The sequence below is a fragment of the Equus quagga genome, chromosome 15 (genome assembly GCF_021613505.1).
Source record: "Equus quagga isolate Etosha38 chromosome 15, UCLA_HA_Equagga_1.0, whole genome shotgun sequence".
In the NCBI taxonomy this organism is placed as follows: Eukaryota; Metazoa; Chordata; class Mammalia; order Perissodactyla; family Equidae; genus Equus; species Equus quagga.
In genome coordinates this window covers 10,394,039-10,418,205 of record NC_060281.1, presented here as the reverse complement: position 1 = coordinate 10,418,205, position 24,167 = coordinate 10,394,039, and the positions used below count along the sequence as shown (strand labels likewise).

General features: G+C 38.6%; 1 protein-coding gene across 22 annotated transcripts in view; it reads right to left on the bottom strand.

The window, feature by feature from the left end:
* DST (dystonin) overlaps positions 1 to 24,167 on the bottom strand; it is a 439,342-nt gene that overhangs the window by 203,642 nt on the left and 211,533 nt on the right. For 11 of the 22 annotated variants that reach the window (XM_046639570.1, XM_046639592.1, XM_046639572.1 and 8 more), the window contains 3 exons: positions 14,096 to 14,185; positions 11,748 to 11,825; positions 9,969 to 10,061 (listed from right to left, as the gene is read on the bottom strand). In XM_046639570.1, coding sequence (XP_046495526.1) covers positions 9,969 to 10,061; positions 11,748 to 11,825; positions 14,096 to 14,185 — 261 coding nt within the window. Of the gene's footprint in view, positions 1 to 4,377; positions 5,467 to 9,968; positions 10,062 to 11,747; positions 11,826 to 13,525; positions 13,562 to 14,095; positions 14,186 to 24,167 lie in introns of those variants that run through there. The other 11 variants (XM_046639567.1, XM_046639575.1, XM_046639568.1 and 8 more) reach the window with 2 other exon arrangements.

Below are 24,167 nucleotides of genomic sequence, written 5' to 3'. Positions count from 1 at the left end.
ATGGGGATATGTTCTGAGGAGGCGTGGTTAGGCAATTTTGTGGTTGTGCGTACATCACAGAGTGCACTTACACAAACCTAGACGGTATAGTCTACTACACACCCAGGCTCTCTGGTACTGATCTTATGGGACCACCATCATATATGCGGTCTGTCCTTGACTGAAAGTTGTTACGCAGTGCAGGACTGTATTCTAAGATTTTGAGATGGTTCTCATTTTTTTTTAAGTTTTTATAATATAAAAGTCAATTAATAAACACATTCAACTCTTCATTATTCAGACACTGATGAAATAATTTATACAATATCCACACTCCTTCTCATCCTTCTCTTCTTGGCTTGTTTCCTTTTGGCCACTGTACTATTCGCTGACAATTTACCAAAAGATGAAAAGAAACATAAAATAGTCCACTTTTCACGAGTTAACATAGCTACACAAGATGGTGGGAAGTTAAGATTATTCATGATCATCATTCCAGAAGCCTAACTTTCAGGTGACTAGGTTTACAGCCACGGTCCCTGCCATTTGTTCTGAACAAACAATGGGATATAATGCATGCAGAAAAGGGTCATATTTTATTTCTCTCAGAGTGTCTAATTTTGGTTCAATATATAACAAGTACATAACAAATGTTTGGTAGAGAAACAAAAGAAGGGAGGGATGGAAGAAGGGATGAGAATACTAAACAAACAAAAAGGTAGGCAGCTACACACATGGATTCACAGAAACTTAAAACTGAAAGAGATATATATGGAAAAGGTGGGTAACTTGTATCAGTTAAGAGTTCAGCTTGGTAGACCATTTTGGGTGAAATCCAAGCTCTTCCACTTACTAACTGAGTGACTTGAGCATGTTATTTAACTTTCCTGAGGCTCAGTTTCCTCCGCTGTAAATGGATTCATAACAGAATCCTTTCACAGGCTTGCTCTGAAGATTAAATAACACAATGGTGGAGTGTCTGGCTATAGTAGGATTCGACAAATAGCATTATTATTAACAGGAGCATCAGGATCTAGTTCAATATGCTCCTTGTCTTGAAAATGAAACTGAGATCTATTGAAACCAAGAAGGCTGTCCGAGTCACACAGCTCTCTGGTGGCAAAGCTTGACTAGAACTCAGACCTCCTGCCTTCCAGGCCCATAATCCACACTGCTTACCAGAAAACCCACATTGAGAAGAGAACAAGATGGCAAATGCTAAGCTAGAGTGACACTCATTCTCAAAATTTAGTGTGTCTTTAAGGAACACGTTAAAGCGTGCGTAAAACATACACAACAGTCTCTCAAGTCCCACCAGAAAATATTCTGGTCAAGTTAAATCTGGAGTAAGGCGCTTTCAACAAGCATTCCAGATGATTCTACTGCAGGGACCCTGGGGTCACACTTTGAAAAGCACTGCTGTAGAATAAGAAAAGAAATAAGCTGCCTATCCATAGTCTTGACCATTAGAATCACCTGCGGAGCCCCACCCTCATCTCTGACATTAGGATCACTGGGCTGACATCCAGACAGCTGTGGTTTTTAAAAGCTCCTCAGGAGACACCTACACATGTGGTCAGTTAGAGAACCAACAGCCTACAAACCGAGAAAACAACGGTCTTTGCTGAGATCAGTATAACAAGACTGGGAAGAGGTGCAATTTGTGAAACTAAAGTAGTAAGAATGCTTTCTGGGAAAAGTTTAAGAGCAAAGGGAGGAGACCTTGTCACACGGTCAGGGAGCACGTGAGTCTTAGACAAATAAGGGATCCCTGAAGAAGGTGCAGACAATGTGCTCATTACTCCCTGTCCCCAAACATGGTCCTGCCTTTGCCACCTCTGTTTATAACACTCATCCTTCATAGACGAACACCAACTCCTATAAATGCAACCCCTGCTCTGAGCTCACAGCTGTCTCCTTCAGAATATGAAAATTAACCAAAGTGGGATGCCGTGCCATGGTTTAACCCAGCTACTGCCGTTTACTGTGTTGCCTTCAGGACGTTATTTAATATCTCTGAGTTTCCAATTCCTCATTCTATAAAAGAGGAACTGTCTACTTTGCCTATTTCATACAGTTGGTAGGATACTCAAAAGATACTGTCTGAAATCATTCTCCCAATTCCAAAGCAATATACAGATCTAAGATACTCCTTTTTTTTTATTTACATCTCCGTATCCTAGTCAAGATGTAACATGCTTATGAGATTTGTATTCAGTAGGCACTCAAGCAGGGGCTGGCTGAGCCACCTCCACAGCACCTCTAAGCCTGGGTGGCCACTGTAGGTCAGCACATGATTGCAAGGCTTTAAAGAGGAGGTAGGCTGGTCACCTATACTAAGAATGACAAATTTCAAAGGACCAGGCAAGGTCAAGTCAGAGGCTTAAACTAAGCTGAAGGTTAAGATAAGTTCAAAGAATTGCACGCTATTCTAGTGGGAGGTTGACTCAAAAGTCATGGAGCCCAACCGTGCACACAACTGACAGAGTCAGAATGGATCAAATAGGGAAGGTATGAGAAAGATCTTGAAGGAACAAATAAAAGCCATCCTGGCTAACAGGCCATTTCGGGGATGTAACATGGACTAATGAAGGGCTTAGAGTTCTCATTTGCATCTAATTTTCCAATGAAAAATGTAAAATCCAATGCAAGATAAAGAGTTCTGTGCAAAATTCTAACTGAAGATAATTAAGCAAACAGAGTCAACTATCTCCAAGACAACAGGAAGAATGTCCTCGGAGGGGTAGCTAGGCTGTTGGTTCTGACTCTTTTCATGCCACTGAATAAAGTCTTTATTTGGACCACATGCAAGTGAGACGGCCAACTCTTCAGAGAAGTAATGACTACCCTATTCAGTATTTACCTAGAAGATCTGAGGCTTTGTTAAGTACCTCCTTATCACAATTGTTTACCAAATCTGATGGGCAGGTCGGTGACTTATTGTCACATACACTTTCCACTCAAGTTTCAAAAATCATTAGATACACAAAGCGGAAAGAAGGATAAAATCCTTAGCATGAGGACAATGCAAGGGAAAAAAAGGCTTATGTAGCACTTAGGAAACCGACTTTAAGAATTTCCACTAAAGGAAAAATGAAGGGCTTACTGGAAGCCAAATTATGCAAAAAACAGTTGGAAAACATATGTGAGGAAAGTTGTGGTTACACTCAGCACGCAGCGGCCAAGTAGTTTCTCTCTGCACTGACCTTTACGCCAGCCGTACGTGCCTCATGACAGAGACCGGACGCTTCCTTTCTAAAATGTAACCACTGTAAAATGTAAATAGAAAGGATGACATAATACCAGCAAGGTGTGGCAGTGAATATATACAGGAACACCTTCAGGGAACTCAGCAGCTAAGGCCAATGAGGATCGTGCACACTAACCCTAATAAAACCTCATTCTGCAACTGTGCAAATGATCTCTGCCCAATGATACAATGACCCTGCCAAAAATGTGTAACACACATGTACTATTTATGTCCAGATTTTTTTGTTAAAAGACAAAGTCAGGAATAGCTTAAAGAAAAAGCCATCAACTCCCAACTAGCAACATGGAAAGTTTGTATGGATAATGCACTTCTCAAGCAAGTAAAAAAATATTCATTGACCTTTTAAAGACAAGTAAACCCTCAGAGAAGTAACTTGTCTAAAGGTAAATATCAGTGTTAGGAATAAAGATCTCAACTTTCCAGCAGTCTGTGTCATATTCAAATTCTTATGACGTGCTGCCCAAATCATTTCTGATTTTAGACTGGGGCAAGGGAAGAACTCACATAACAAAGAGTCAGAATAGATGCGGGCAATTTCATCTATGCCATCCACCCGCAACACAAACACACAAACACACACACGCACACACACAGAATTGAAAGCAATTATGTCAGTGTGCTTGTTCATGAAAACTGATAGAGAACTGGAATTTGGCTTTTTAAACATGTAGATCAGCAAGTCAGGACTGCCTGATAATTGCATGCTGTGGTCCCTACATTTGTCATGAAGCTATTGTCCTGTCGTTACTATTTTCTGATTTAACTGTTACCGACAGTGCAGCTAAGTTTCCAAAAATTATTCCATAGGAAAAGTCAAGACATTTGAACTAGAGAAATTCAAAAGATGTGCATTGTCTTAAAGCAACGCTTTTCTGAGTCTTGCAACACTAACAAAGATGTACAGGGTTTTAAAATCAAAGTGTGATTAAAGAATGTGGATATCACAAAAAATAAAGTCGTAAAAATCAAACCTAAGGCTATGAATAAAATGCACCAAGAACTCTACAGCTTTCACATAAACAAAGATGAAAATAACCTTTAACAGGTTAAATTACAGACTCTCAGTCAGAGGTGAGCAGCTGGTGTTCTTATTTACACCTTAAACTCAGTCTCCACGTTTCACTTACCTCGTTTCCATCCGTGTCCTTGGAAGTTGAGGACACATTAGTACAGAGAGAGTGACATCTCTTTTTTTCAAAGTGAAAATGGTGTATTGCACAAGGGTGGAATCCCTCAGCATTTTGCTTTTCTTGAACACTGCTATAACTCGTTGATGGGTCTTCCGAAAACCCACTTTTTCCAAGTGATCTCTCGGCCCCATAGTGAATGGAACTCAAGCTGGCTGCCTTTCGTAAAGAAAAAGCATCCGATTTTCTTTGGAATGTTATTTCTCTTGCGTTGACATCATCTAAATGTTTCCTCTTTGCACAATATGGAGTGCTGTCTTTTTCTGAAATCCTTGCATCCAGTGCACTAACTTTTACTTCTGTTTCACTGTCAGGAGCAGGAGAAATGTTCACATGGGGAGATGAACCGCCCGCAGCACTCGGCAGAAGTTTCTGTTTAACATCGTCAACTCCCACTTCTGTCTTCTCTTGCTGACTACCACCTTCCAGGGTGAGGTTTGGGGTAACAGATTCCTCTCGTGCCAGGCCCCTGGATAAAAGAGCTGGCTGTCCTTTGGAGAGCAGAGTGCTGCGCTTCTTGCCTTCATTTTCACTGTTTGGCTCTGCTGAGTCCGTGTCATCTACAATTTTCTTGATCGGTTTTCTTCTGAAATATTTTCTTCCGGGAGAATATTTTTCAGGGCTGAAAGGAGTTTTCGCAGGGTCTAAATACTGTTCTTCCTTCTCAGCTCGTACACATCCACAGATATTCCCCATTTGATTTGCAGGAAATCACAGTTCCACAGACTCACTCATTTCAAAATCCAGGGCTTACTTAGATCTCCATTAAGTCCGAAAATTCCACTCTGACCTCTAATTCCTCAGACTTTGCGACCGTCCACTTCAGCCTGAGGCCATGTTGCTTATGAGAAAGGCACACGCAAGAAATGCCATGGCACCTTGCCCAGCTGGGTCCCTGTGTCTCATTAGACACCGTGGCTTATTTCTGGCCACCAATCCTCTTAGACAAACAGTACTGCTCACTGTCAAATTATCACACTGATGAGCTTTCAAGGCCAACCCTGAGCTTTACTGTACTGGAAGATTCTACCCCTCGCTTTAACTTTCAGTTTTCTGAAATGCAGTTACACTAGCAAAGTTTGTGTTAACCTTTGAAACTACTGGTGGCTCAACAAATCTGAGAGCAAACAGAAAGCAAATACCAGCCAGGAGACGTTTGGCAAAGTGCCTTTCAAACCCGGGGTCAAAGTGCTTTCAAATTTAGTTTCGGAGAGTCCCTACCATATAATTTTTTTTCTTAAACACCAACTAATTCTGGTACTTGAAAAAAAAAAAGGCTCAAAAATCTCTGTAAATTATATTAAGACTCTCACTCAGAAGAGCAGCCATAAAAAATAACAGGCTGATTCAATAGCTGAAGGAGAGAAAAGAAATACTAACCACTTAAAATGCTGCATTAAAATTGCTTCTAACGTCAGTCTTGTAAAATAGTTTGTAATACTTTTCATATGACATTAATTTCCAAGCCATTTCCATTACCTGATCATTAGGATTTTCATATAAGCAAATGGATAAGTTTTATGATTTAAGCATGGGACGTTTAGCCAAAAGAAATACCTGGGCATTGTTACACATGAACGAAGGCAGTTAAACTTCACACGTAACTTTTATACTTGTACCCTAGTTAAATATTACGCAGTTTTACTAGGGCCTTGCTGTAAAAATAATAAATCAGTATGGAACGTGACTATCAAAGGTGTGCATATTGCCAGCACGGAGTCACAGATGGGAAAAAGGAAATTAGTATGGCACGACTGGACTTACACGTAAGCAGAAATCATTTGACTAATTTAAAAAAAAATTGATAATTGCCTTCCTCTAAGTAGTCTTTAGATTGATCAAAAGATGGAACTCATTATATTTTTCTAAACAAGAATTTCAATCAAACTCAAGTTTGCAACGCTGCTATTTGTCAATAATAGGCCTGCATGGTGAGGTTTTCCTTAATCATTTAAAGGGAAAGTAAACAATTTCCAGTGGCAAAAGCTGAATATCCTGAAAGACAAGCTGACAAAAATAAAGCCTCAGGTTTGTTTGCTTGTTTGTTTTTAATATTATTTTCAACGTCTTCAATGGAAATGGCACGTGACGCAAGAGAATTTAAGAATATAATGGCTGGTATTTGTATGGACATGATAGAGGCGCAACCATCAATTTGCCCTCTCTACCCGCCCTTCCTTCCAGCCCTGCCAAACTGAGCAACTGTCCATTTTCAGGCCGCTGCACACCACTCCCTCTCCCAGAAACGGCCCTTGAGTCTCCGCTGGGTAGCAGGCATTCATCTTGCACAGCCTGTCTCTAGCATCAGTGAAAATTTCCCTCAACCTCTAACACTTTCTTGATCCTCCCACAACACTCCCTCCTCTGCATCCCTATTTTTATTTATATTGCCCTCGATTCATCACCCTGGATTACAGTCAGTTTCATGAACATTCTCCCAATAGAACAATATGCTTCATTATCTTAGTATCTCTGGATCTAGCATATGGTGGCCAATCACATGGGGTGGATTACTGTGTTCATAATGCTCACCTTCAGACAGCCTGACTGGAAAAGACTTTCAATTCGTGATGCTCATAACAAATATGTCAAAAATAAATATTTTATTTATTATTGGTCTTCTGAAATTACTGCCTTTATTTATGTAAAGTATAGAGGGGAAAAAAAGCCCAGTCACTTTGAATGAGAATGATTATCACTGCTATAAATAGCCTTATATCTTGGCACAACCAGTAAAATGATTCTAAATCCTAGTGCTAAGAAAAGTTATTTCATTTAAAGAACAAAGAACATTTCTGTTTCCCAAAACACTGATGTGTTCCATATAAAATAGATCTTGGTCTGAATTTTTAAATGTTGGTGATAATTTAACAGTCACAATGTCTGGTAATTCAGGTCCTAAAATATACTGGATTCCATAATACATGCCACAGGATCATATTGGAAGAAAAACTTCTTTTGGTACTTCTGTGGCTGGTCCTCTTCTCTCCTCCAATGACCCCTGAACTCCAAAGGGCTTTCTTAATATATAATGAACTTTTACTTTAAATTCCTCAAACATAGGGTCTCAATATACTGTTTCTAATATCCAACCATTCACTCACATTTCAGTCTGTTATTTTCTGATTTCTGCTCCTAGTATTTTGGGAGTGTTTTCTCCAAGGTCTCCAACGTCTCCTTCTAGACCAAACTATTACCCCGTACTCAGTCTGAATTTTCTCAAGCTCTCCAGGGCCATTTCATAGGGTTCACCAATCCTTTCTACTTAAATTCTCTTCCGTTGGCTTCAACAGCAGTACGTTTTCTTGTTGCTTCGTCCATCTCTCCAAATGTTCCTTTTCTGTTTCTCCAAATGGATCTTCTTCTTCCTGCACCCTAATCACGGGCCTTCCCCAAATTTCTGTCCTTGGCTCTCGGCTCTTCTCCACCTGTGCTCTTCTCATGAATTCTCTGAAGATCTCTTCTCTCCAATAGATTCAATGACCACTTGTATACTGATAACTCTCAAGTTCATTATCTGTACCTCTGACTTCTCAGCTCTGCTCACATACCTCCAACTGCTCAGCAGACAGATGCACAGGCCATCCTACTAAGCCATCAAACCCACCCAGAAGGTCTTTAGTTTTCCCCTTACCATCAGCCTCATTCCTCTTGGTAGTCTACTGGTTTTTTATCTTCCCTCTCTTTCATTGTCTATGCTCTGTTGCCAAGTCCCTTCCTTTCTTCCTTCACAATGTCCCCTCTTGAATTCAATTTTTCATTCCTATCTAAGTCCTGGCCTTTATCACTCCACTCTGAGATCACCACCTCAGTTTCTTTGCTTATCTCCCTGACTATGGACTCTGCTCTCTTTTTTTTTTTTTTACATAGAATTGAGAGATTCCATTCCCTAAAACATTATTTTCCAAGCTCAGAGTGGTTAAGTGATCTACCCAATGCCATCACAGCCATAAATAAAAGAACCAACAATGAAACTCAGCCCTGCCTCCCTTTAAAGCCTGGGTGCCTTCCCCAGCCCCACCGCGATTCTCACTCTGACATTCAAATGCCGACCCAGCCTGTGTGCTCACCAGCTCTGTCAGCAGTGATGTGGTTGGCTCCCTGCTCCAACAGACCTCTAACCTTCCCACATGGGGTTCTTGCACTTTCCACCCTACTAAAAGTTCTGGGACCTGGTCCACTTGGGACTAATTAAAGGACCCTGAGAAAGCTGCTGAGGAACTCCACATGAAATCTGCTTTTTGGCCAGTTCTACGTAATCTTTACCCAATTCTGGTAACAAGGTCTGGCTCTGTGCCCAAATTCCTACCTCGGTTACTGCTCAGTTCCCCAGGGCCCCTAAGGATGGAGTCCTCTCGTAATGGGAACCCTCAGACCTTCAGGGTCCTGCCACCAGTTCTTGTTACTGACTGCCAACAGTAACAGCCCAGCTGAGGGGACATTCATCTATATTAGCTGCCCTGTGGTCTGGCTGGTTGACACGTGGTTACCTAGGCCTCCTCTGATTTCTTACTGCTTCAACTTTGCTCAACTGCCTATCCAGGTCCTGGAAACTACCTAGACTTCAATTCCTCCAGCTCTCCACACCTATCAGATTTATCCTGTTCCCAAATGAGCCACACGCACATTATTTTCCACCATTCCCCTGCAAACCCTATATCCAAGGCAAATTTTAAAAAAATAAGAAATAAGTCTTACTCCTCTCAAGATTCGGTTCAAAACCCCAGCTCCCTTCTGAAGCTGGCAAGCTCTCTCTTCCTCCTTCAAGGTCCAACTGCATAGCAGTTGATCAGTAAGATGTGCTGTGTGCCTATCATGGGTCAGGCTCTGGATTGCACACAGAACACTGTGTGAGCAGGCATGTGGCTAATAAACTAAAGCAAGCGCCAAAGTTAGGACTCACCTTAAATCAAATGAAGATGCTTTTTTTCAAAATGTATCATTTTACAAAAAATAAAAATCAAAATCAGCCCTAAATTGGCACAGATTTATTAGCTAATTCATGGTTAATACATTTGCATTTACTCTCCTCAAATTTAGTTTGAAAAAGCAGAGCTCTACAAAAAACATGGACACTTCTAATTCAGATCTCTTTATGATAACGATACTGCCATCTAGTGTCTACCAATAGGAGAAAATAGTCTGCATCGTTGACAAACTATAATACCAAGAAAAATCATTCTAAATAAGGACTGAGTCACAAAATTTTCATGTGTCTAAGTCAGGTAATATTGTCCAATAAACAAAAAAAATGTGTCTACATTGAATAAAAAGAAATCTTTGTCTTCTGAAATTACAAGCATTGCCCTAAAACCATTTAAGCTTATGGACACCAGGAAACGGGGGGCCAGGTTCGCATGCAGCATGTTACTTGAAAGGAACGATCCAAATACAATGCTTAAGAAAAGAAGCCTTAAATTTGTTTTCTTTCATAAGACATGAATGCACTTGATTCACCCTCCATATGAACCACTTGAAAACCAGCAACAAGAGGCTAAAAAGAAGTGACAATTAAGAAAAATTGGGCTTACCTGAAAGTGCAAAATTATTGTCCATATTAATCCCAAAGTCAATTTGGGATTTCCATCTGTTATGTCATCATTTCTAATATTCACTAATTTCACCTGTGTTATGTGAGAAGAAGAGATAAAAAAACAAACTGTTTTTCAAACCTGCACGAGTTATCATTACCTACATAAAAGCAATTCTAAATTACACAAAGAAAAATATGAGTGATTTAAAAAACCAGTAATCCTCAAAATACTGTCTTATCCCATCTGCACTTATTTTAGATTGCAAATTACAGAGTAATCACAGAGGAAATATTCTGGTTTTGTCTTCTAGAGCAAGTATTAAAAGTACTCACTTGTCAACACAAAAATACAACTCAAACTGAGAAGTCCTAAATATTTGAGATTTTAAAATTTAAAATAATTCTGTCTTTTGAAAATAAGCTTTATTTTACTCTTACCATTAAGTAAGAAACTGTTTTGAATCATAAAATAGTGTTAACATCTTTCTCATACTTCTATCACAAAGGGTAACAAAAAAAACAACCCAGCCTTATTTTTCTATTTGTCCACCATAAATTGTTACTAAGGTAAGTAAATATATAAGTCACTGGACATTTAAAAGGCTGCTCAAATATAAAATATATATATAAATACTCAGACTTAAAGCTTACCAACTGTCAAATTACGCATTTTCAGGTAAATGATATGGTAATAATATCTAACATTTACTTCCTGAACAAAAGAATTAAATATCAAAAATTAAATACAATGATATCTAACATTTTGCTTCCTGGACAAAACACTGCCAAAAACACTTCAGACAATGAAACTTAATTAACCATTAATCCTTCCGGAAACTTTCTCTAGAATCAGGAATAGTAAGACAAACACAAATAACATTTAAAATACTTAAGTACTGAGTGTTTATTAGAATTTAATAAATAAAAGTATTTTAATGTTCCTAATAAACTAAATAAATGAATAATAAAAGACAGCACTTCCCTCTCCCCCTTTCCCTTTCTTTTTTCCTACTCCATTAACAAGGAAAACTGTTGCCACTTTCTGATTTCTCATTGTTTTCAGATACTTTCAATTCTCCTGAATTTCCTTCTCTCCTTTTTTCTACTGATCGAAAACTTACCAATACTTTGGCTTATGCCACAGTAACATACAATGCCACCAAATCAAAATCATATCCAACATGGTGTTCATTCTTTTCCACGATTTATTCTAAAACCTCAAGCTACCTGGGGACTGTTGTCAGAAATAATTGTTTTCTTTTTAACCCCTTATAAATTATCCAATACTATCTACTTATAAAAAATAAAATATTGCCTCATCACTACTAAGTATTAAAAAAGCTTACACTAAGTTTTTAAAAAGTATTATATAAACCATTTTTTATAAAAATAAAGTAATTTTATATACTAACTATAAAAAATAAAAGTATTGCCTCACCCCTACTAAAAGCTGTTCATGAGCATCCTTAACATTCTGTTGCTACTAAAATGTCATTAACTTCTTAGGCAAAACCATTCCAATTCTAACAGAAGGAAAATCAGTACTAGCTCTTATTCAGATGGAAATGTAGCCACTTATCATTCCTCTGAGCTTACTTAACTTCCTTTTCTTTAGAACAAATGTTTAAAAACATTTTTAAATACTTGTCTCACAAAAGCAGATGTTTAATGATTATAATTTATAGTCAAATTTGACCTTTTCATTCCCTGACATGTTGCTATGTAGATTCACTCAATCACATATGTTTATGATTACGGTCTATGTAAGGCATCATACCTGGCGTCTTTTCAAATAGTCAAGTGCAATTTGTACATTCTGTAGTCTGTGGAAACGCATCCGACCTTTCTCTCGGGGCTAAGAATAGAAAAATGCAAGGTATAAAAAACACTATAGTTTTTGATACCACTGACCATGCTAAATATACTTATGCTAAATATACTATAAAAAGCTACTTTATGCTCTCTTAATATGTCAAAACAGTATTTACTGTTCGGGTAAACCCATTACATCTTTTAAAGATATTTTAAATTATTTTTTTATTATCTGGGATTGAATTTAAACTACTAGAGATTTTTCCAAATACGTTTTATTTAAATACATACTTTATTCCAAATGTTTTATTTAAACAAAAGGAAAAGAGAAAATACCATAGAACATATAGACTTTTTTATATTCCCTGTACTACAATTCTTGCCTACGGTTCTTTAGCTATGGATGTCCAAAAAGAATTAAATACCTTTCCCCATTTCCACCTTCTTAATAAACTCTAACGATTATCAAGAGGGTTTTTATAGTTATCTATGTATTGGCATGTTAATGAAAATGACGTAAAGTAGCATGCAGTTAGTATAAAAATCACCAAGAAGGAGAAAGACAGTGGAGTTTTTTAGCCACGACAGAGGAAGAGAGAAAAGCAATTAAAGCCATATAAGATATTTCCTCTTTATTTTATTTTAGCTTTTTCACAAAATCAGTTGGACTCTGTAATAGTTTTACACTACTTGGGGATGGACATGATTATTTACTGTCTCAGGAAAACTGACAAACCATAATTCTTCTCCCTTGATGCCGTTTCTCTTAAGAAACGTTCTAAGTCAGCAGACGGAAAACATAAGAAACAGAGCTGAGAAAATGCTTAACAAAAATACAAAGAATGGAGATGAAATTTACCACATAAAACCTTCCAAAGGGAAAAAAAGAAAAAAGAAAACTGACAGCTTAGCTTCTCATATATACATAGGTTGCTGAAGCCAAAGGCACCATAATAAACCAGACAGCAGACCACAGAATGGAAAATTAGGGAGAAATGATGTTGATCAATTCACCCACTGGATCCAAAAAAGCACAATTTCCAATGAAATTGGGGGGGCACTATGGATGTGGATGACAGAAGACGCACATGTGTCTTGTGAAGGTGGGCTGACGTCAACTAAGTCACAGGATGAAACAGCTCTGTGCGTTCTATCAGGACTCTAGATTTGAAAAGCTTCCCCTCTTCTAAATAAAATGAGACGTGGAAGATAGGTAAAGAATGTCCATCATATACCTTATTGCCAACAGGTAAGATTTAAAGCATAAGCTTAATTATTAAATTTCCAGAGATTCTTTCAAATAAAGCAATAAAGAGTTGCCATGTTTGAAATTTAAATTCCAGAATTGAATAAATTTGCATAAAAATTAGCAGGTTAGTTATCAAGATTTCTGTATTTACATAAAATGTATTTAAAATTCTTTAGCTAAAATACCATCATATAATTTAAGCGCCTATGTTCAGTTACCATGCAAGGCACAGCAATGTATAAATAAATTTAAAGAGAAAATATTTCCTTTGTCTAATTTTTTGGTACACACACATCCACCTCACTATGGGTTTTGGTCCTTTCTATAGTTTCCTAAAAAGGAGCCCGAACCCGTGGGTTACTTCCCTATCCCGTTAGCGCTCACCACACTGTAACAGCTAGGTTAGTTGAGTTATGGGGGCCGACACCTACCCCCTTATCCTCATCCTCCACATCCTCATGCTGTTCATATTCGCATGCTTCTGTTGCACTCACCAATCGTAAGGTCTTCAAAAAATCTCGCTCCCTTGGCTAATGAATACAACAGACAGAAGATAGGACAGCAAAGACACAAGACAGACCAGAAATGAAAAGAAGAGCATGAACAGAACAGAATGAAGGAGAACAAGTAACCAAGAAGGGGAAGTAATGTCCACAAAAAAAGAAATGACACCTGTGGAATGGGTTAGACCAGTTTTCAGAAAGCAATGTTTATTTCCTCGCTATTTGTGAGTCTTTTAATATGTGGTTATATTATGCATCCAACTCCTGCTAAGCAAAAAAACCCAAAGGTAAAAAAAAAAAAAAGGGAGAACAAAAATAGTATTTTAATTACAGAATTGATTATACAAGCAAAGTAATCAAAGCGATTCAATCTCCCAAATTCACATCATTTGAAGTTTGAAAATGATTAGGAATCTAACCTGAATTCACTTTTTCAGGCAGAATTCACAGCTCAAAAGATGACTGTTGCAAAAATCTGAATAGTCTGTGCTGAAAACATACTGGTCATATGCAGAGAGGACTGTGTGTTCTTCAAAGCAAATTAAGAAATTTAAAACTTACCAAGGTGTCTCCAGAAAGAACCTCTAAAAGAGAGATCAGATTGTGTCCATCCCTCAAGTCTTCGTAGAGGTCGTTCACATGTTTTCGAACCTACACAGAGAAAAGTAGTTTTCAAACTTTTTGTCCTGGAACCCAGGATCATCCTTAAAACTCACACGAGAGGGGCCAAGTGGGAAACATTCCTCCTACGGTGTTCATTCATGAAGCAATTTTTAAATTTTGATTCTCTCATCACTTAAAAACTAAATTTAGGGGCTGGCCCCATGGCTGAGTGGTTAAGTCTGTGTGCTCCGCTTCGGTGGTCCAGGGTTTCACCAGTTCGGATCCCGGGCACGAACCTAGCACCACTCATCAGGCCATGCTGAGGCGGTGTCCCACATTAGCAGAGCCAGAAGGACCCACAACTAGAATACACAACTATATACTGGGGGACTTTGGGAGAAGAAGAAAAATAAAAAGAAAAGAAGATTGACAACAGATGTTAGCTCAGGTGCCAATCTTTAAAAAAAAAACAAAAACTAAACTTACATTTAAAAATTTTAAAAAGTAAATTTCAAATTAATAATTCATAAAAACAAATAGAATTATTACATATTTAATATGCTAGAATAAATATAAGCCTGGACAAAGACACGGGATTACAATTTTTTAAATATAGGCAATGGCAATGACCTTATTCATGATTCCTGACACAGCAACCAGAGCCAGCTTAGCAAGAGGGGCGAGATTTTAGCCCCAGTGTGTCTTTCACCCTTGGTGACACAAGATCCAGGATGCCAGAGATACACACTCCACACTTTTAAGACCCATAGATGTAAGCTAGGTGAAGGGTACATGAGACTCTGTGTACGATTTTTGAAACTTCCTGTGAGTTCATAGTTATTTCAAAATAAAAAGGTTTTTAAAATTCATATATGTCGGGTTAGATGGCCTCTGCACAACGTAAGTCTTCTTGTGGTGGAGGGTTTTCACGACCACATGAACACTGGCACACAGTTAACACCCAACCTATAACAGCTTCTTCCTCCACTCCACAGGCCTCATTTAAGCTTGTGATTTCAGAGCTCAAACCACAAAGATCTCCCAAAAGCTCTGTTCAGCCCGCCAAGTGGGGATGTCTCCTGCACATCCTTGGCCTCCTGTGAGGTTCGCCCCAGACAGACATAGGCTGACGCAGGCTGGGAAGATGGCTGCTCCACAGAGGGTTAGCACATTTCCATTTTCTCATCTTTTGGTGATTCTGGGCGGCGTTACTTTGCGCTGCTCTCATCAAAGGAGCCAAAGCAGCGGTCCAGAAAGAGGTAGAGACCAGAGGGCCAGCTACAGCACACGCAGGCCATCAGCCCTACATGCCTGTCAGTCTGGGGAGTAAACTCTGAAGGTTTTGTACATATGAGTCAATCTTCTTTGCAAAATGTCACGTGAATATACAGCACAAAATAAGAAAAAGACCTAAAGTAGGATCACAACTATCTGACTACATAACAAGAAAAGGCCTAATGTAAACTGGAAGCAAACCTTTGATAGTTGTCTTTCAGTCTAAAAAAGTAGTTTAAATGCCATCAAACTTTATAATCTCAGTTGACTGATATTTTGCAGTATCTTTTATTAGTGTCAAAATATTTTTGATTAATGAAGAGGAAAATTTGCTTAAGAGTTTTAGACAAATTCACTGGCTCCTATACCCAGTATTCTGGGACTTTTTGCCTAAATCACAGAACCTTTTAATATTAAATTACCCATCTATGCGTCATCAACTTCAAATAATATAAGTATTAAACTTAGGCTCATACAGCTCTAAGTAACTGCTAATGTCAATAGTACACACAAAATGACCAATAAAACTGAAAGCGAGTCAAAAATTACTTTAAGCAAGTGTCACCCTCACAAACTGACATCCTATTTTGACTTCCTAATTCCCAGGGAATATCAGTTAAATCTTTAGTGACACAAGATGATTACACAACAGTAAAAGAAAGCTTAAAAAACACTTTATTCCCCCCTAAAAAAAGCATATCATAACACATTTCGGCAATCCTTATTTAGAAAGTATGTAAATATCCAAATAAGTTACAAAAGGATTATCCCCTCCACTATAACGTTTACCTTGAGATACCATTAAATGACAATCCCCTCAAGTACTCGACAATATTTCAGAGAGGAATCAATTTTCAAGGATCTTTTCAGGAACACATCTACTACTATCATATGTATGCAGATAAGTAACTTAGTGAAATTGAGCACTAATACTTAATTTTGTACTCACATATGAGAGTCCTGTAAGAATTCACTTAGTCCCATTCCAAGCTATGAGTTTAATTTATAAGGCTAAGGCCCTGCTTAAAAATAGACAGACGAGCTCAGCTTGTGAATTCTGTGCACATCAATGCATCTAAATCCAGGTACTTCTCTGTGCATCTCCAGCATAACCAGAAAGCTGCCTAATGCTCAAAGAGCCTGAACAGGGACATAAGTGATCACATTGATGTAAACAATATTATGTAGTTCCTGGTCCTCAGCCAGCTGCTTAATCTCTCAAAATAAATGACTTTATTGTGCAGCTCTGACATCCTCAGCACACAGCAGGGGCAGTGGAAGACAAGCACACAATCAGGGTGGGACCTCCCATTTCAGTAACTAACACACAGCGCTGAGAATTCCATGCTCTCTGGTCTGCTACACCCACCCTCGCCCTGCCAGAGTCACACTTCACTCCATACCCACTTCCTACGTCACTATCACTCCAGGACGGTTAAAGATGGGGTGTGATTCTGAACACTTATTTCATAGGAAGGCAGTTTCACAACTTGCTCTGCCAGACTGAACTAAAGCTTCTGCATCAGGGCAATTTTCTAAAACCGGGTGTCACTTTTCACCATCATATTTATGCAACAATAAAGAAAAATTAAATTAGGCATGTTTAGAGAAGGAGAATAATAACATCATGCCATGCAAAACCACGTTAAGAAAAGAGAAAACATGTTATGAGGGAAGAAGAATTAGGAGACCTGCGTTTAGTTTCGCTTCTGCCACGGCGCTCATAAACTGCACCAGCTCAAATCTCTAGGCCTCAACTTTCTCATCTGCAAAATAAACCTTTGAAAACAGACGGCCTCTAGTTCAAACTAGAGAATAAAAATTCCATGATCCGAAAATAAAATTATCATCATGTTTTAAAATCAATGTGTCAACCTAAAAGACTATATGTAAAATGGAAAGCTACTCTGAAGACTTGGGGCTCAATTTCTTAAAATTTTTAGAAGAAAATACAGAAATAGACTAATTTAACTTCTGTAATGCTTGAAAAAATCCTGAGGCAATGGTTATCATGTACTCCTGCCCCTTTTTCCTGTCTCAGGTGATTACTCTGTGGGTCTACAGAAATCCTGTAGATGAAAAATGCTACATAAATATAACATTATCATCCTTACTATTCTGTGTAAAACAAATGTCACCATTATTAACAATAATAAACAAAAATACATACACGATGAGTTATCACTAGGTACCTGAACCAGTGCTAAGTGATTTATAAATACTGGCTCATTTTCCTCACCACAAAAGAATGGGATAAAAGAGAGTGTCAATTACAAATCAAAAATCAACAATCAACATTATGGGGAAGGAGTGGTAGTGGATAAACCAGGTGGAAATACCTAGCATTCTAGAAAAATATCTGATCAAGTGATCAATTTAGGGGAAAGAGAGGAAGGAATTAAATAGTTCAGCTGACACAGAAAAGCTTTATATTTTGCCCTCAGTCTGAGTCCTTCACAGATGACGACACTAACTGCCAACAGTCGGAACCTTCCAGTTTCAAGTTTTAATGAAACATTCTTTCTTCTCATTTTGGATGTTTTCTCCCTGTGAGACAAAACACTGTCAGAATACATAGTGCCAGAGGAATTGACGAGCAAAATGAAAGCACTCTGAGATACTCTGGGACTAAATTATGTAACTTGAATTACATAATAAGGACAAAGCATCATTTTCTGCATTTCATACAATTCTCCCAGAATTTTGCAGGGCTTTTTAAAATGTGTTGACGACACTGCACCTGTGGTTCACCCCAGAGGGCACTAATCTTTTGCTTAAGAAGAGTAGCCTAAGGAAGGAAAACAAAATGGCAAAAAAGGGGTATTCCAAACAAGGCACTGGTGATGATGACATAGACAATATTTCAAGTTTACTTGTGAGAGAGCATAGAGTAGACTATGCCAGTCTGTATGATCTAAATGGCTTAACGGATCAAAAATATTACTCTAAAAATTTCATTTTGTTAACTTATAATTGCTCGGTTTTACGTGGGCTAAATCAAACCCACCCTTGAAGGTAAGATCTTCATATCACTTATTTAACATTCAACACTACCTTTTTCAAAAGTCAGACTTTGTATTGGTTGATGTTAATCTAGACAAATTCCACAAAAATTTTACTTCCTATATTTAAACTTATTGCTACCACGTAGCTACAACTCGACTCAGGTCACTAAATATTTATTAAGCACCCATTATATACCAGGGTATCACTGAACTTCTAAGGGTACAAAGATGAACAATAAGAGAGTTCCGGCTCTTGAAGCCTGTAGTCTGAGATGACAGAAACTTCGAGAGGAGCTTTAACCAAGTCTGGAATCTAAGAAGTCCTCCCAGCAAAGAAGATGGGAATGTTCCAAAGGCAGGGAGGGACAAGAACAAAGAAAAAAGGCAAGGATGCAGCTGTATGGTGAGTTTCATGGAAGAAAGCAGTCCGTGAACTCAGGGAAATGGGAAGCGGAAAGTGAGGGAGGACAGGTGGCCGGGAGACATGGTGGCTTCACGCGCCACTTTAAGAAGTTTAGACATTTCCTCAGCAAAGAGAACAAGTGCAGGCTTTTAAGCAGAATGAGGACACAGTGTCTCTGATCAACATAAAAGCCTCCTCCCCATTATTTGAGCGAACCCAAACGACAGATAAAGCCGCCAAGGTCCAATCTGTACAGAATAATGGAAGAAAGGTCCCTCAGGAAGAGGCTGATGAAGGACCTTCAATCAGCGAACCCCGGGTGAAATGCTCACATCCCAGAACAGCAGCAAGGAGCAAAATGTCAGCCACGGGAAGGAGTCACAGTCCTCTCTTAAAGAAGTCCTACATCTAAAGGATACAGTGTTCTGGAAAACAACCGGCTATCTTTAGAAAGGGACATAAATAATAAAAGAAGTCTCGTCTCAAATGAGATCATCTCACTGTCTTGTACAGGTGTACCTCGTTTTATTGCACTTTGCTTTATTGCGCTTTGCAGATAATTGCATTTTTACAAATTGAAGGTTTGTGGCAACGCTGCGTTGAGCAAGTCTATCAGCACCATTTTTCCGACAGCGTTTGCTCACTTTGCATCTCTGTCACATGTTGGTAATTCAGGCAATATTTCAAATTTTTTCAGTACAGTTGCGTGTCACTTAACGATGGGGGTACGTTCTGAGAAATGTGTCATTAGGCAATTTCATCGTTGCGTGAACATCACAGAGTGCCCATACACAAACCTAGACGGTATAGCCTACTACACACCTATGCTGTATGGTACTGATCTTATGGGACCACCACCACATATGCAGTCTGTCGTTGACCGAAACATAGTTATGTGGTACATAACTGTACTATTATATTTGTTACAGCGATCTCTGATCAGTGATCTTTGATGTTACCACTGTAATTGTTTTTGGGCGCCACAAACCGCACCCACATTAGACGGTGAACTTAATCCATAAATATTGTCTGTGTTCTGACTGCCCTACCCACTGGCGGTTCCCCCATCTCTCTCCCTCTCCTTAGACCTCCCTATCCCCCGAGACAACAATAGTGAAACTTGGCCAGTTAATAACCCTACAATGGCTTCTAAATGTTCAAAAGACAGGAAGAGTCACACATCTCTCACTTTAAATCAAAAGCTAGAAATGATTATAGCATGTCAAAAGCCCAAATAGGCCGAAAGCAACACCTCTTGTGCCAAACAGTTAGCCAAGTTGTAAATGCAAAGGCAAAGTTCTTGAAGGAAATTAAAAGTGTTATCACAGTGAACACACAAATGACAAGAAAGCAAAACAACCTTATTGCTGATATGCAGAAAGTTTTAGTGGTCTGGACAGAAGATCAAACCAGCCACAACATTCCCTTGAGCCAAAGCCTAATCCAGAGCAAGGCCCTAACTCTCTTCAATTCTGTGAAAGCTGAGAGAGGGGAGGAAGCTGCAGAAGACAAGTTTGAAGCCAGCAGAGGTCGGTTCATGAGGTTTAAGGAGAAAAGCCGTCTCCATAACAGAAAACGGCAAAGAGATGCAGCAAGCACTGATGTAGAAGCTGCAGCAAGTTCTCCAGAAGATCTAGCTGAGATCATTACTGAAGGTGGCTACACTGAACAAGAGATTTTCAATGCAGACGAAACAGCCATATATAGGAATAAGATGCTGTCTAGGACTTTCATAGCTGGAGAGGAGAAGTCAAAATCTAGCTTCAAAGCTTCAAAGGACAGTCTGACTCTCCTGTTGGGGGTTAATGCAGCAGGTGACTTTAAGTTGAAGCGAGTGCTCATTTACCATTCCGAAAATCCTAGGGCCCTTAAGAATTATGCTAAATCTACTCCACCTGTGCTCTGTAAATGCAACAAAGCCTGGATGACAGCACATCTGTTTACAACATTGTTTACTGAATATTGTAAGCCCACTCTTGAGACCTACTGCTCAGAAAAAAAGATCGCTTTCAAAATATTACTGCTCGTTGACAAGGCACCTGGTCACCCAAGAGCTCTGATGGAGATGTACGCCGAGATTAATTTTGTTTTCATGCATCCTAATACAACATCCATTCTGCAGCCTGTGGATCAAGGAGTAATTTCAACTTTTGAGTTCTATTATTCAATAAATACATTTCATAAGGCTATAGCTGCCATAGATAGGGATTCCTCTGACAGATCTGGGCAAAATAAATTGAAAACCTTCTGGAAAGGATTCACCATTCTAGATGCCATAAGAACATGGGAAGAGGTCAAAATATCAACATTAGCAAGAGTTTGGAAGAATATGATTCCAGCCTTCATGGATGACGTGGAAGGGTTCTAGACTTCAGTGGAGGAAATCACTGCACATGTGATAGAAATGGCAAGAAAACTAAAATTAGAAGTAGAGCCTGCAGGGGGCCAGGCCAGTGGCATAGTGGTTAAGTTCGCACACTCTGCTTAGGCAGCCCAGGGTTCGTGAGTTCGGATCCCAGGTGCAGACCTACGTATTGCTTATCAAGACATGCTATGGCAGGCATCCCACATATAAAGTAGAGGAAGATGGGCATGGATGTTAGCTCAGGGCCAATGTTCATCAGCAAAAAGAGGAGGATTGGTGGCAGACGTTAGCTCAGGGCTAATCTTCCTCAAAAAAAAAAGAGAAGTGGAGCCTGAAGATGTGACTGAATTGCTGCAATCTCATGGTAAAACTTTAATGCATGAGGAGTTGCTTCTTAGGGATGAGCACAGAAAGTGGTTTCTTGAGATGGAATCTACTCCTGGTGAAGATGCTCTGAAGACTGTGAAAATGACATAAAACGATTTAGAATATTACATAAACTTAGTGGAAAAAGCAGTAGCAGGGTTTGAGAGGACTGCCTCTAATTTTGAAAGTTCTACTGTAGGTAAAATGCTGTCAAACAGCATCACATGCTACAGAGAAATCATCTGTGAAAGGAAGAGTCAACTGATACAAGAAACTTCATTTTTGTCCTATTTTTAAAAATTTCCCCAGCCACCCTAGCCCGGCAGCAGCCACCACCCTGATGAGTCAGCAGCCATCAACACTGAGGCAAGACCCTCCACCTGCAAACAGGTTATGGCTTGCTGAAGGCTCAGATGATGGTTAGCATTTTTTAGCAATGAAGTATTTTTGAATTAAGGTATGCACATTGGATTTTTTAGATATAATGCTATTGCACACTTTAATAGACTACAGATAGTATAAACATAACTTTTACATGCAGTGGGAAACCCAAGATTTGTGTAATTCGCTTTATTGCAGTGGTCTGGAACCAAACCTACAATAAACCTACAGTTGCCTGTACTAACTAGGTAAAGAGAAGGGAGATCGCTTCAGGGAAAACTATGAATTAAAATGTTCTTCAATGCAATTATTTTTTACTTCAAACAAATATACTCACGCAAAATAAGCTACCACATTCTCCTGGGAGAGCACCTGAGAAGCCCTACTTCAAAAAATAAATAAAAATGATCTATTTCAATATATTACCATATCAATTATTGATAAGTAAATTGATGCTTTTAAAATACACACAAATGCTTAAAAACAATGTGTTCTCTTAGGTACTTACCTTATCTGAACAGTTTTGTTTATTACAAATTTATTTCAGTACTATTTCTTCAAGAGTTGCGCAAGAATAAAACTACAGCTCAGATTCTCCCAAAGTGACCATGAATTCTAAGTTGGTGCAGGTAAGTATAATAGGGAAATAGCTTTATCTGATGTAATAAAAAGGAGGTCATGCTTTTTTTAGGCAATATGTTAGGTAAGCAATAGAGCCATACATAATTCATCTCCCTTACTGTTTTTTTAAACTATAAAATAAACATATTTGTCATACATCTTAAGATACTGATGAATAAAATAATGCAGACTTTTAAACAAATCACTGTTGGTCCTAGGCAGTACAAATAATCTGCCTGCTCCACATTGGACCCGATTAGTTCTTTGACAAAAAAGACTTCTCTTCTAAGCTTTCAGGTTGACAACCTACAATCAATTAAAATAACAAGCAAAAACAAAAAGTCTTCTCTAGTCTTTCACTACAAGATAGACCTATAGGTAGTCAAATAAAATAAAAGCATTTATATTACTGATCCAATCTTTAAGATTTGGGGGCATTTTAATCATAGTTTCAACCTAGGTATTTTTTTATGTTCTCTTCTGAAGTTTCATCATTCTTGTAGGAACCTTTTTAAAAGGCTATTTCAATTTTTTAAATTTTTGAAGCATGTAGCTCTTTTCTGTAGCAATTTATTTTGGATTTGGGTTTGGTTCTCTCTCTCTCCCTCTAGTTCGTCCCTTTTGTCAAAGAAGACAGACAAAAATCGATTTTTCTGTGGCTTTTCCCCTCAGCCTGCTGATCTTTATTGCTTGCAGAGCTGTACAGGTCTTGGGGCTGAGCAGTTAAAAATAATGTAACTGAAAGAGAAAAATAAATTCACAAATCAATTACTCTGCATGCTAATCTTTTCGTGTCTGCCCACTGTTTGGGGGAGTTAATTTTTATTAAAGATGTGGTCTAGACAACCTCCATACTACAATCAAACAAAGCAGCATTGGTCTATAAAGACATCCGCACTATCCATTCCACGGGGTCTTTACAAAAGGGAGTGAGGTATTTTAGGTGAGACGGAGGGATGCTTCTGTCCAGTATTCAGTCACTGAGGGCAAAACCCAGTGATGTTTGGCAGAAGGATATGGGACTCGCCTTTTAAAAGTTTTTCAAATATCCTGCTAGCTCATTACTTAGATAAATCTTTCAACCATTTACCACTTCAAAAGATCATGCTAAGTGCCATCTAACAAGAGCCGTTTTCAGTAACAGCATAAGGAAAAGAGAAGGAACCAATCACTAGCATCTTTATGCTCACCTCTTTCTCACTATGCTTACCTTCTCCCAATTTGGGCAACAAAGAGAAAGAGCTGGGAAAAGTGGGTGTTATGATCACTTAGCACTTCTAAATTTTGATACAAACATATATACGTGACCATAGCAATTTAATAACAAGACAAATGATGACAACTGAGAATACTATTATATTAGCTAAGTACTACACGAGTTCATTTGTGCCAGGTCCTAAAAAACATAACTAGACATAAGCCTGTTTAACACAGGTCGTCTACACCTACGGCACCGAAGTCCCGTCCTTTACCACCATTGTAAACAGATTCCACTGCATCTTCAAATTCTAGCTTTTACTGAAAAAGTTTTGAAACAGAATTATGCATGTTTTCAATAAAAATCATGTAAAATTATTTTAAATATTTTTAAATTAGCTTTGTTTAAATCACAGC